This window comes from Thalassophryne amazonica, chromosome 14 (genome assembly GCF_902500255.1).
Source record: "Thalassophryne amazonica chromosome 14, fThaAma1.1, whole genome shotgun sequence".
In the NCBI taxonomy this organism is placed as follows: domain Eukaryota; kingdom Metazoa; phylum Chordata; class Actinopteri; order Batrachoidiformes; family Batrachoididae; genus Thalassophryne; species Thalassophryne amazonica.
Window position 1 is genome coordinate 14,921,527 of NC_047116.1, and position 14,780 is coordinate 14,936,306.

General features: G+C 40.3%; 1 protein-coding gene across 1 annotated transcript; it reads left to right on the forward strand.

Moving 5' to 3' along the window:
• Positions 1 to 342: 342 nt before the first annotated feature.
• atp6ap2 (ATPase H+ transporting accessory protein 2) lies at positions 343 to 11,843 on the forward strand. The gene is made up of 9 exons (XM_034185934.1): positions 343 to 438; positions 4,924 to 5,054; positions 6,544 to 6,672; positions 7,134 to 7,229; positions 7,320 to 7,457; positions 8,610 to 8,663; positions 8,773 to 8,922; positions 9,015 to 9,134; positions 11,512 to 11,843. Exons 1-9 carry the CDS (start codon positions 372 to 374, stop codon positions 11,704 to 11,706), a joined length of 1,080 nt encoding a protein of 359 aa, XP_034041825.1. The 5' UTR covers positions 343 to 371; the 3' UTR covers positions 11,707 to 11,843.
• The last annotated feature ends 2,937 nt before the right edge of the window (positions 11,844 to 14,780 follow it).

The window sequence follows — 14,780 nt, forward strand, 5'->3', positions numbered from 1 at the left end:
CCAACTGAAGCTGTAATCTGACGAAGGCCTTTGGCCGAAACGTTATTATGAAATAAAACAGCAGCAGGACATCAATATTTTGAGTGTGCTATGCTTTTTCTTTATATTTGAGTTACTATTTCAGCATATGCAACTCAGCAGAGGATCTTGGTGTGCATTTTTTTACCTATTTATTTAAACTAAACTAAAATAACATGAGATGAAATCAAACAAAAAATTGTTATTATATTTGTATTATATTTAAATATAGAACTGTTCCAATCAGTTTTAGACATTTCTTCTTTTTTACTATTATTATTTGTTTTAGCACGTTGTGGTTGCGTGCTTTGGAGGATGTGACGTCAGAGTCAGCTGATCTCTGCTGGTTGCTGATGAACTGGAGAAGGATGGCGGCTTTAGTCCCTGTCGTGTTTGTGCTCTACTCTTTTGTCTTTGCTGGTGAGAAAGACCAAGATTTACACATTCACCGTCCGATTTTTTTTTAGAGTATGTTGTCTTATTGATATACTATGTGACGTCAATTTGCGTCAGCCACTATGTTTTAGAATGACAGCTCGCTAAATGCTAGCGTAGCTTAGCCTTAGCATCGCCGTTTAGCTTGCTGGAAAAAAAAAGAATGTTCATATGCGGTCTGATTTCTTTGAGCTGTCTCAAAATCTAGTTACATGTAGTTTCTTTGGTCAATAAATCGCTGAAATGAACGTGGAAGGAACAATGTACATTTATACTAGCAGAGTAACAGCAGTCTGACAGTCATGTGACAGACTTACTTCCTCTTTACCTTAGTTCTCTGTCACAAATTTATAATTAAATCCTCTCCACAGCGTTTAAAACAATACATTTTTTTTTTACTGCGTGTGGTATTTACTGTCATCGTTTAGTTGCACAGACTATAAATGTCAGAAACAGGTGTGAAAATGGGCATCTTCTCTGCCTTTAGATAAAGATTGTTGCTCAAAATCTACTTTATCCTGTTTTATGGGTAGGAATGTATTACTGTATTATTTCATGAACACGCAGCACATGAAAGGGCAAGAGTTAATTTTAATGTTGCATATCGATTGGAGGTCTGTTAACTTAGACATTAATGTGGTGAATACGGCACAGTAAATGTGTATCAAGCATCCATCCTCAAAGTTTGAGTGACAACTAAGGTGAAAGGCATGGAGGAGGTCCATGCATAACTGGCACATGCACATACTACTGTGCATAGTATTTTGGGAGACATTATAACATCACCCATACCCTTTATAGTTTACATATTGATGTAAGCCTGACGTCTTCTCTTTAGCCATGTTGGTTTGCGGAGATAATGATATCTTTGAAAAATGTGTTTAATACGGACTGCATTTTTGGTGACCATGATGTTTAACTGAGCTGCTCATCAAAGAGACACCCAACTCATGAGTCTTCCTGCCAAGTTAGGTGAAGATCTGCTCACCTTTTTCCAAATTATTTCCAAAATAGACACGTGAGCAATTATACCCTACACGCTCATCGACGTGCAGAGAACGGGTGAGGGAAAACACCATGCCAGCTTTGGCAGTACACGATTTAGATGGTGTGAATAAGATTTTTTTTTTTTTTTTTTTTTTTTGGAAGTGACTCTGTAGCTTGTTAACAGCTGTTAAACTATAATTATATATATATATATATATATATATATTTGTGTGTGTGTGTGTATATATCTCACAGTGAAAGCCACCTCTCTGAGATCTTGTGAGATTTTGCAGGATTTGAAACCTCAATATTGTTAATAGGGAGACTTTGCAGCCATTAAACGGCTACAGAAAGTAAAACTCTCCATAGCTGTTTAATGGGTGCAGAGTCTCTGTTTTTTTCCCCCTCTGTTGCTTCACACTGTGTGGTGATAGAGAAAGCTGTTTTTAAAAGGAAGTTGTCACAGTTACAGCAGTCATAACTTTAAATCTTGGGCCTTTGCTTATGGCAGTTGCCATAAGTGATGTTTTGTGACTCTGTGTTCATTGCTAATTCCTTGTTAGTACAGTGGTAAATATCCCCACCTGTCACCTGCGGGAGACCGGTGTTCGATTCTCAGACGGAGAGAACAAAGCTTCTTTTTTTTTTAACTCCCTTTTCGGTTCGGAAAGTTATTCTTTCGGTTCATGTATCTCTGGAAGATTTAGGTTATTTGGGCTATTTGAGTTAGGCTGTTACATGACCAGCATAATAATATCCTACCAACACATACACTCAACAAAAATATAAATGCAACACTTTTCGTTTTGCTCCCATTTTGTATGAGATGAACTCAAAGATCTAAAACTTTTTCCACATACACAATATCACCATTTCCCTCAAATATTGTTCACAAACCAGTCTAAATCTGTGATAGTGAGCACTTCTCCTTTGCTAAGATAATCCATCCCACCTCACAGGTGTGCCATATCAAGATGCTGATTAGACACCATGATTAGTGCACAGGTGTGCCTTAGACTGTCCACAATAAAAGGCCACTCTGAAAGGTGCAGTTTTATCACACAGCACAATGCCACAGATGTCGCAAGATTTGAGGGAGCGTGCAATTGGCATGCTGACAGCAGGAATGTCAACCAGAGCTGTTGCTCGTGTATTGAATGTTCATTTCTCTACCATAAGCCGTCTCCAAAGGTGTTTCAGAGAATTTGGCAGTACATCCAACCAGTCTCAAAACCGCAGACCACGTGTAACCACACCAGCCCAGGACCTCCACATCCAGCATGTTCACCTCCAAGATCGTCTGAGACCAGCCACTCGGACAGCTGCTGAAACAATCGGTTTGCATAACCAAAGAATTTCTGCACAAACTGTCAGAAACGGTCTCAGGGAAGCTCATCTGCATGCTCGTCATCCTCATCAGGGTCTCGACCTGACTCCAGTTTGTCGTCGTAACCGACTTGAGTGGGCAAATGCTCACATTCGCTGGCATTTGGCACATTGGAGAGGTTTTCTCTTCACGGATGAATCCCAGTTCACACTGTCCAGGGCAGATGGCAGACAGCGTGTGTGGCGTTGTGTGGGTGAGCGGTTTTCTGATGTCAATGTTGTGGATCGAGTGGCACATGGTGGCGGTGGGGTTATGGTATGGGCAGGCATCTGTTATGGACGAAGAACACAGGTGCATTTTATTGATGGCATTTTGAATGCACAGAGATACAGTGACGAGATCCTGAGGCCCATTGTTGTGCCATACATCCAAGAACATCACCTCATGTTGCAGCAGGATAATGCACGGCCCCATGTTGCAAGGATCTGTACACAATTCTTGGAAGCTGAAAATGTCCCAGTTCTTGCATGGCTGGCATACTCACCGGACATGTCACCCATTGAGCATGTTTGGGATGCTCTGGACCGGCGTATACGACAGCGTGTACCAGTTCCTGCCAATATCCAGCAACAGCTCTGGTTGACATTCCTGCTGTCAGCATGCCAATTGCACGCTCCCTCAAATCTTGCGACATCTGTGGCATTGTGCTGTGTGATAAAACTGCACCTTTCAGAGTGGCCTTTTATTGTGGACAGTCTAAGGCACACCTGTGCACTAATCATGGTGTCTAATCAGCATCTTGATATGGCACACCTGTGAGGTGGGATGGATTATCTCAGCAAAGGAGAAGTGTTCATTATCACAGATTTAGACTGGTTTGTGAACAATATTTGAGGGAAATGGTGATATTGTGTATGTGGAAAAAGTTTTAGATCTTTGAGTTCATCTCATACAAAATGGGAGCAAAACCAAAAGTGTTGCGTTTATATTTTTGTTGAGTGTACTTACAGTTACTGTAACAAACAGTATCCATGGGTTTTTTGTTTTTTTAAGCATATTCATTTCTGTCCTGATGTTAAAGCTGAAAGTCTGTAATATGAACCCATTCCTGTTTTTGCTTTCAATATGAATATGCTGGGGTGCATGGCTGAAACAACAAAATCTTTGTGCCCGAATGTATATGGATTCCTGACTGTTGCAGCCAGTGATGGGTAGTGATAAATGAGGTTGCTTTTAATGGTCCTGCTGTGATCTAGCCATCCCAGAAACTTCTTATTCTCAATGCAGTTGTTGGGTAGTATGTCTCATGGCCATGTTCTCAGTCTATTTAATAACTTCATACCTCCTCTGAGATGCCATGATGCATTCTGTTCTTTTGCTTACCGCCCTACTCAGACAAAACACAGTTTAACTTTTAGATATACCATTTCAGATATATGCAGTGCGAGCAGTCACCGCATATGAATGTCAAATGCAACATTTTTCAACCAATCACATAATTTTACTGATCCATGCTGAGGGAGAGCACTGTGTGAGCAGCCTGCAAGCTGTTATAGCAACCCTCTGTTTAATGAAGGCATCTTTCAATACAACATCTAAAATTGAAGTCCATTCGCTGTCAGTCTTTGAGTCTTCTGAGTTCGCTCCCCAAAATAAATTGTACATTAAACTGGGAAAATCGGGGAAACTTCCTTCAAACTTCTTTAGATCTAAAGGTCCCTGGTTCGATCCCGGATTTCAGCACCAGTTTGAAGGGAGTTTCCCAGATTTTCCCGGTTTCATTCGAATGCTGAGTTGGACAGTTAGCTGTATCATACACAGCTCAATGATGTCATGAAAATGCTGTCTGTTGATACATTTATTTCTGCAAGGTTGAAATAATTAATTCCAGATTTTAACACCACTTTACTGTAACATGGTTTATTCATACTATAATCCATAAGTGCAATTCCACTTTGTTAACCTTCACTTCCATTAGCAGCCAGCAATATTTCAATGAAGATATTATTCCATATGTTTCCCTCAACAATAAATGACATTTTTGATGTTTTTTTTTTGTAATTATTTATACTGTTATTGCATGGTTTGTTTGTTTTGGGGTTTTTTTTTTAACTTCATGTTGAGCTCGACTTTGATCAAATCCAATTTGTCCATAGGTGTCCACGGCGATGCCTTCACTGTACTTCAGGCTCCAAAATATGTGTCTTTCCAAAAAGGAGACTGGCCTGTTTCTGGAGAGAAGATTGCTGATCTGGTGGCTTTAACCATGGGCTTCTCAGTTCAAGAGGTGCTTTCATATTTTTATCTGTGTGCTTTATTTGTAGCTAATATAAATCCATTTAAGTTAACTCTGTTTTTAGATGACAAAGTTTAATAAATGAGGTGTGCTTGTAGCCAAAGAGTTGGTTGCTACCCAGATATTCAAATTCCTGCTGCATTTAACAAATTTGAATCTATTCAATGCACACATTTATTATTAGCAACCAATGAGTGGAGAGCTCTGTAACATTTGCAGGAACAACCGAATGGTCGAAAATCTGATCAGCACTGTGAAGAGGAATATAATTCCAGTACAACATCTTAAAGGGTAGATGATCAGGTTTTGTCTGGGGTTGGTGGGATGTTATGCATCATAAAGCATTTGTAAAATATGTGATTAAATAGACCTTGAAATAACAGAAGAATGAAAAGATCAAAAATGTGGCCAAAAATGTCATGTATCAGAACATAGACTTATTCATCAGTGAAGGACATTGTCAAGTGATTTTTGCTTCTAAAATCATGCAGATTTTAATTTCATTTTTGTGTTTCATAATCTATGTATAGAGTGTCTCAAAAAATGTACCCAAAAGTATTTTGACAGCACAGAAAAACCAATCAATATTATCAGACATTTTCTGCATGACCATGTGGCCAAAACATGTAATTTTTCTCCCCAGTGCACAGTCAGTATTTAACCCTTTTATCTTTTAAACCACATGATCAATATAACCTCTTCGTCTGAAGTTTGCTAAGAAACAAATCATCCGTCTCCAGATTTCCTGAAAACCTCCTAGCAAATTCATGTCTCTGTACCATTTTCTGGGGAGTTAGTTTGCTTTGAGATTTTGTTTAGAAATTTTGTTTAGAAAGAGATGCAAGTCAACCCTTAGGATGCGTTGCACAGAAATTGACTATTTTTTTTCTCTGAATTAGGGTCAACTGCGGCATTTTTCCTGGACTTTAATGTCTTGTAGAACAAACTTTAGGGTTCCTGAAATGAGAAAAACACCATTATTTCCTGGTATTCATATTTCAGAGTACTTTTGGGTACATTTTTGAGACACCCTATATTTTCTGGTCCGCTCCACCTCTCTGACAATCCACAAAAAATTGAAATTCAGTTTATTTTATTTGTATAGTGCCAAATCACAAAAATGCTGCCTCAGTCTGCTTCACTTTTCAAAGTGATGAGGAAAACCTCCCTCTGGTGATAATGAGGAAGAAACCTCAAGCAGACCAGATTCAGAGGGGTGACCCACTGCTTAGACCATTCTAACAGTTACAAGGTTTTTACAAATTTTACAAGAATTTTTTTAACCAACATTAACAGAAATATCTGTTAATGTCTGATTCAAACTAGTAAAAGTTCTCACGTAAAAATGGCTGGTCATATTTAACTTGAGTTTGTCAGGCTTCTCTTAAATTTAAGGATTTTTTCCCTTTTGAATTGTTCCTTCTATGACAGGTGAAATACTGTGATGATTGCTCTTTTTACACTGTGTGTTTGTGTTCAGGATCTGGCCTGGCCTGGCCTTGTGGCTGGCTCTTTGTTCCAGCGTCCGCGAGCCAGCGTTGTGGTGGTGGTGAGAGGAGCTGATAGCCTGGCTTTCCCTCAGACTGTGGCTTCCTATCCTCTGGAGAATGTGAGTCAAACAAACTTGTGACCTCATGATTATACTTCATGCATTTTAGAAGGCTTCCAAATTTACATCACATCTTTTTAGCTTCTTGCATATGTTTTTTTTTTAAACATATAATTTATTATAGATGTGGGTGTGATGAATCAGAGGTTGGACATTATATGAAACAAGTAAGCTTTGAGTGAATGCTAAAATATGAAGGGGAAAATTAAATTACCCAACAGGGGTATCTGACTAAAAAAGTTAGGGAAGGTATAAGGTGGTGTGGAATGGAACTGGCCACAGTACCTCATTGTGCTGTGGACCCGCACATGTGCAGCTATAGCTAGCACGTCTTTGAAGCTTAGTAAAAAGTGTATGGGACTCACCCTTTATTTTTACTTTTATTATAGCTATGGTTGAACACTGGGCTGTAATTTGTGTCGGGTATTGCATAGTTTTTCATTGTATCATTATCATTCCAGCCGGTTCCCTTCACCCTGGATAACGTCGCGGAGACTGTCCACTCTCTGTTTGCTGAGGACACTCCAGTTGTCCTGCAGTTGGCCCCTAGTGAAGAGGTAGCATTAAATTCCACTTTGTCTGAACTCTGTGCAGTTATTGTGAACACTTGCATCTGTGATGGTTTCCTCTTAAATTCTCTCTCTCAGAGGCTGTACATGCTTGGCAAAGCCAACGCTGTTTTCGAGGAACTGCCGGTTACCTTGCAGCAGATTCGTGCCCGTTTGTCCCAAGAGGGTTCTGTGCTCACCTCGCTGCCCCTCAACTCACTGAGCCGAAATGTCGAGGTCATTATCTTTACAGCATCACCTAAATCTGAATTCATGATGTTCGTATCTACTCATTTCACAAACACTGTTCTAAGACACTTTGTCACATTGACTTGGTGTAGTAGGAGTGGGTGTTGGGTGGGGTTGTGGAAACCAGTGGCTGAGGTGCCTTTTTTGGTGAGGAAACTTGTTTTACCATGGTTCTGCTAACAAAGTTGTGATTTTCCATTGATCTGCAATATCAATGGATACACTGATTGGAGCATTGAGAAGCTGAGTGAGAAATCTGAGTGTCTGCGTTTACAACTGTCCTGGATAAAGACAAAGATCCAGGCTTCTAAAGACTTCCTGAGCTTGTCCATGTAAAGTGTATTTCTTTGTGGGGAAAGTGTTGAACCTATAGAGACATCTACTTATCTTGGCAGTGACATTCATGCCTCTGAGATCAGATCACGAGATGCCTGGAATTGCTTAGGGAGTCATGAGGTTGCGGGACAAGGGTGTTTGATGATCCCAATACTTTTGCAGGAGAATAAAGGACCAAGTCCTGAGGGTCCTGGTGCTTCCCGTCTTACTGTATGTATGCGAGACGCAAACCAGTGACCTGATGTGATGATTGGATGTCTTATTGGATTTCTTTGAAGTATCTTTTGGTAGTACTAAAATGACTTCATGACAACGAGTTGTTATATAGGGAGACTTGGATGAGGAGTATCACTTGCATTGTGAGGGAACGTTAGCTACTACAGCTTGTGGTTTGTTTGTTTCTCTGTGCATGATTGAGCACATAGCTTCTTCAGTTGTCTGCCTGGGTGTTTTCCATCTAGGGCTCATGGTGGTTCTGTAGTGTGGCGATCCCATACTTGTCTCGCCAAAATACTACAGTAATACTTCAATCCACAATTGCTAAATAGTAGTCATACATGAAAGAAACCATAAAATCTGTGTTCGGATTTAAACTTCAATAACCCACAAACTAAGGGACATTTTTTTGTTTAAATAGTAGAGAATGTGTCACACAACTGTTCAGGTTGACATTTGAACTTTAAGGAATAATCTTCTTTGCAATATGGATTCTTCAGTTTGATGAGCTGCTTATGTGTTTGTTTTTTTTTCCTCCTGTTCCCTTCTTTAGGATTTACTTTACAATTTTCTTGTTTTGTTTTCTAGGCTGATTTGCTCTTTCTGTCTGAGGTTCAAGTGCTCCATGATATCACTGCTCTGGTAAGTCATCATGGGAAATACAACCCCATCCCAATTTCAACAGAAACAAACAAACTATACAATATACACGAACTGCGTCACTTTTGCTTAGAATTTGCACTTTGTGTAGCTGCAGAGACACCGACATCTAGCCAAGGACCACTCCCCTGACCTGTACTCTTTGGAGCTGTCTGGCTTAGAGGAATTGAAGAGGTCTTATGGGCAAGACTCTCCCCAGTATCGTGACGCCACCACCATTCTTACGTCTGCTCTGCAGAAGGTAAGAAAAGATCTGAAGGTGTGACGTGTCTTCTTAACGCCATCACTTCTGGTAATCTGTCTGTTACTGTTCTTGTACCTTTTGTATTGTAGTTTGGACAGAACGTGTACAGTCTCTATGGCAACAGTGCAGTGGTGGACATTGTCACGGTGAAGACGTTTGAGGCTCCTTTGACCAGAAAGTCTCGATCGATTCTGGAATCTCCACAGATTGTAAGTCTGACTGACCTAGTCGTTGATTAGGGCTGGGCCATAATTCAGTAATTCATGATGATTAGTCATTAATTAGGGATGTCCCAATCTCTCTCACTCATGTGCTCGCTCTTTATTTGATGTATACAGGATTACTGTTTTCAGCTGTGTAAAGCCTGGTTCACATGGCAGGATTTTAAAATTATCTGTAGGTTTCCAAAACCTGAGAGACCACGTACGTGGAGATAAAAAAAAATCATAGCTCTAACAGGTTTGGTTGTACAGTGTGTGGCGTGCAGCCACACTGTAAAGACAACACACCACACACGCACATTCCCAGGTCAGATAGGAAATCTCGCAAAATCTCTCGAGATTAAACGTGACTTCAGAGTAAACAAACGGAGATAGTTTGTGGACTATTTAAAACAGAGGGGAAAAAACAATACAAAAAGAAAAGGCATTCTTTAAAGGAGTGGAGACACCGTGTTCACTGGACTTTCTGGTAAGTCAGAACAGCTGTTTTGATTTTATTTTCCGCTCCGTGTGTCCACCACCTGACTTTCTGATTGGCTCCACGTCACATTCAGCAGGCTGCGTGCTCGTTTGTGGTCGGAGGACACCACACACGCTGCAATATTGGACCAAGACAATCCAACATGTTGAATATCCCCGATTTGCGATCGGAGCGCCCCTGACGTCCTTCCGAGCAGGTTGGAGTGCTCTTAACACACCACATGGCAGGAATATCTGATAAGATTATCTTTAGCATCTTCACGACTGTTGGGGCGTCCTTAAGATTGTCGGAAGGGGAGGATCAGGTCTGATATCGGCCTAATTATCTTACCGTGTGAACCAGGCTTAAGTCTGTCCATCCATGTAAGATCAGCCAAGGACAAAATGATTTTGAGAAAAGTTGGATGAAGTCATAGACACAGCTCAAGCTCAAAACATGGCCCTAAGTCTTGTATATTGGGCGTATTTATAGTGACTATTTCCTGGGGGTGTCACAATACATGTATTTGTATTGAACCGCACGGTACACATTTGACTGTTCAGTGAACAGAACTGTACACAGAATACACAGTATGGCTCAGTATGATTATACACACGTGTGTATTTGTTTCCATACGTCACCGACATTTCACTTCATTTCCACAGTCTGTCACTCGAGTTTCATGCTCTGTGCACGCAGGAGTGCGGGGTTAGTGCAGGTGATGTGGTCATCCCCTCAGCCAGCTTTGTCTGAATCGAACAGAAGGAAACAGCCAGTTGAAGCCAAAAACCTTGGAAGCGTAATTGGAATTGGTTGAATTACCTTTTTCTTCTGAAATATGAACTTAAAAGCGAAAACGTATTGGTGCGTGTTTGTGTTGGGTCATTGTCCCTGTATAATTTCAGTCTGCGTTTGAGTTTATACAGAAAATGCGACCAAGTTAATATAAATGTTGACATTTTATGAGTTAGTGTCAAATTTCACAGATGAGATGGCGGCCAAATAGCCTCACTGCGTACTGTGATTTCAAATCTGCACAGTGTGAAGTTTTATGAGTTGGCGTCATTTGCGCAAAAACAAAACAAACTTAAAATGGACAAAATATTGAAGGAAGTGGGGAGGTGATGGTCTAATAGCATCAAGAGAATCCTTGGTTCAAATCCCAGCCTGACTGGAAAATCCCTAAGGGCCCTTGGGCATGGTCCTTAATCCCTTAGTTGCTCCCGGTGTGTATTGAGCGCCTTGTATGGCAGCACCCTGACATCGGGGTGAATGTGAGGCATTATTGTAAAGCACTTTGAGCGTCTGATGCAGATGGAAAAGCGCTATATAAATGCAGTCCATGTACCATTTTAGTCTGGCTCCACGTATTGCGCAACATAATAAACCAAAACAGTGTGCTGCACAGTAAATTCATCCCAACATGAATGACAGGAAGTGTAAGCCAATTCATAAATGTTTATTGAAAAAAGAAAGTTTAACTTTACATTTTGTCACGATGCTACAGTGGCTGACAGCAGCTCTCTGCTGCTCACAGATTAAAGCTACTGTATGTAAAAACTGAACTTGTACCAAACCGTTATGTCTAAACACAAATATAAACCGAACTGTGACTTCTGTGTTCTGTGGCATCCCTACTGTTTCCAGAAAGTGGTTAAATGTGCACCCGTGGTTACTATTAAACATCTGTGTGACCTGGAAGGGTTCAGTCCAGCCATAACAGTTGAAAGCTGAAATGGATTAAACTTGGTTTAATCTTGAGTGAGCACCCTTTCTTGTTTTATTAATTGAATCACCACAGAATCTTTGATTTTTTTTTTTTTTTTTTTTTCCCCCCCTTCTCATTTTGCTTAAATGTAGAATTATTCCTCTACTGTTGTGTTGAGTTTCATTTGTCACTTGCAGAGTAATCCTGGCAGCCCTTACAACTTGGCCTACAAGTACAACTTCCAGTATGCTGTAATCTTCAACATCGTGCTGTGGCTAATGATCGTGCTAGCCCTCTCCGTTATCGCCATCGCTTACAACCTGTGGAACATGGACCCAGGATATGACAGCATTATTTACAGGATGACAAACCAGAAGATCCGGATGGACTAAATCTTGACTTTCAACATTCCAATAGATCATTTAGACACCCTCAGTTTTGGAAAAGTTGTTGTTTTCTGTGGTTGTGTTTAGAGAAGAACAGCCGAATGGGTGGAAGCACCAAACATGGAATTTGGTGTCAAACAAAATTCATTACTTTACTAACTCAAAGGGTTTGCTTATGTAAATACGTTAAAGTAGACATTTGACATTTTTCAACCTTGGCTCCATTTTTGTCATGGGTCTTTCAGTTGGGGTAAAAGCTGAAGTGGTGCATTGTTGATTTCTTATGTAAACAGCATCATGGGCTAACTAGCTAATTAATGTAATAGCATGGGGCAAGCTAAAACATCACCATCAAACTGCTTCTTGTTGCCCCTGAACAGGCAAAAATGTCTTTAAATTGTCAGGAAGCATAAAGAGGAGCCATAAAGTGTAAACTTGCATGTTTGTCACTAACTATAACAAAACTTAAAAAAAAAGTCTGATTATGCTGTTAGCTGTTTACCTTAGCCTAGCCATCCTCCCCTGGTGCTGCTCTCCACTGAAAGATTCCAGGACTGATGAGGGGATGGTTCCAGAGCCTAGGTTCTAAAATTGGGTTTCCCCTTTAATTGTCTGTTGTTTAACACACTCAGAAGATTCAGAATTCCTCCCTTCAGAGCCTTTGTTCTCACCATTCCTGCTGATGTCACTGACTTTGGTTCCTGTATGTCTCCTGGTGATTACAGTTGTTTTTTTGTTTGTTAAAAACATGTAATGTGAAAGGCTGTTTGGTTTCTGTGTCGCTATGTGAAATTGTTTAAGAAATTTGTGTGTGTATATATTGAAAAGAAACTATGAGAAACTGCTGTGCTCCTGTTGTGGTTACAAATATGTTTGCCGTATTCATGCCAGCAATATTCCACCATGTGTTCCAAATGCGAAATGGATATTTAGTGTGCACTAGTAAATATGGCAGTACTTGATTTTACTGTTGGCTGTGAGGCTCAGGCAAGGATAAATGAAGATGTGTAAATTGCAATGAAGTGTCAGATAAATTATCACATTGATCACCCAGGTTATTATTATTGTAAATAAGAGAATACAGAGAGAACTTATGACATGAGTGTTGTTGGATTGTGATATGCATGTTCATAATGTACTAGTATTGATGAAATTACATGGTTTTCATTAAACACAAAAATTTGAAATACTTGGAACTTTTTTAATGATTTATGAAATGTGTTGGTAAAGGTGACTTCACTGCCTTTACAGTAATTAATACACTGGTGGAGGATGGTGTGTGTGTGTGTGGGTGGGGAGGGTGGGGTCTGGTGGTTGCCTGATTGTTTAGCTCTTGTAAACCGTCAGATTCTGGAGCTTGAGCTTGTTGCGTAGTTTAAGCCAAAGATCTGCTGTCTGTATCAGCGGTTACCAAGAACTCAGGATCTGAGTCATGTTTGGTGCATTGCTGTATGTGGCTGTCACCATGGTAATGTCATTTTCTGATGAAATGTTCCATTAGAGCTTGTTGAAATTCTGCTGTATTACATAAAATTTGACATCTGCAGACAAGCCTGATTAACCTTAACCTTTGATCTCAAAAGGGAACCAGTAGGTCATTACCTACCCAGTGATGGTGGATTTTTAACTTCACTGGTCAACCAACCTGCCAGGATTCGCTTGCTGTGCCCCAACAGGTCCCATACTGCAATAATCCAAGTCCCAACAAGTCCTATACAGCAGAAAACTTTGACATTTTAATCCAGTCAAGAGGTTATCAAGAGTAAGAGTCAATTATAACACATCACCTGACCCACCTGGACATCTCTCAGGTCATATAGGTGGGTCCCAGTGAACATTTATCTCAAACTGACCTTTGATGGTCAAGTGCTCAAACAATTGACACCAAAGACACTTCCCAAGTAATGTGGCATCACCATGCAAGAGACGAGACCAATGGTTGGGTTTTTCCCACTTTCCCAGAAAGTGCGTCTGATGTTAGCATCTGTTTTTCTCAACCTCTTCAAACCTTGAGCAAACAGACACAGCAGAGCAACCGTCTTCAGTCGTAGTAGAATAATCAACGATGGCATTGTGAGTGCCCCATTGGTGAACACCTTTACTTAGATGCCCAATAGCGTCACTGAATGCATTAAGTACCTAACTCAAGTCGATGACCCGTTCAAGATGAACAGATCAGGACTTACAGGTTGATCGAAGAGACTATACTACTGTACTACGTACAGAGTAAGCCCCTTTGATTGCTCCCTTGTTTTTGCACTCAGAGTTGTCACAGCAAATCCAAGGTGAATCTGCACGTTGAATTAGCTGCCCTTCCTGATGCAACTCCACATTACATGGAGCTGGGGTGGGGTTTGAACCTTCCGCACTGAAACCAAGTGCACTAACCATCACTACCTGCCACTGTACTGCATACAAACATGACACAAATTTATAGCACAATAATTATATTATTACAGTTGTATGTAAAAGTTTAGGCACCCCTGATGAGTTCCATGATTTTTCTTTATAAATCATTGGTTGTTTTGATTAGCAGTTTCAGTTAAATATATCATATAGCAGACAAACACTGATATTTGAGAAGTGAAATGAAGTTTATAGGATTTACAGAAAGTGTGCAATAATTCTTTAAACAAAATTAGGCAGGTTCAGAAATTTTGGCACCCCAACAGAAAAAAATACATCAATATTTAGTAGATCCTACTTTTGCAGAAATAAAAGCCTCTAAATGCTTGCTATAACTTCCAATGAGAGTCTGGATTCTGGTTGAAGGTATTTTGGACCCTTCTTCTTCACAAAACATCTCAGGCTTGTTGGTTTCTGAGCATGGGCAGCCCGCTTAAAATCACACCACAGATTTTCAATAATATTCAGGTCTGGGGACTGAGATGGCCATTCCAGAAAGTTGTACTTGTTTCTCTGCATGAATGCCTTAGATTTTGAGCAGTGTTCAGGGTCTTTGTCTTGTTCAAAGATCCAGCCCCGGCGCAACTTCAGCTTTGTCATGGATTTATGAACACTGTTCTCAAGAATCTGCTGATACTGACTGGAATTCATGTAACCCTCAACTTTAACAAGAT

Coding starts and splice junctions, on each gene's coding strand:
- atp6ap2 (XM_034185934.1), top strand. CDS start 372: ATGAACTGGAGAAGGATGGCGGCTTTAGTCCCTGTCGTGTTTGTGCTC. Junction 439..4,923: donor CTACTCTTTTGTCTTTGCTG/GTGAGAAAGACC, acceptor ATTTGTCCATAG/GTGTCCACGGCGATGCCTTC. Junction 9,135..11,511: donor TTCTGGAATCTCCACAGATT/GTAAGTCTGACT, acceptor TGTCACTTGCAG/AGTAATCCTGGCAGCCCTTA.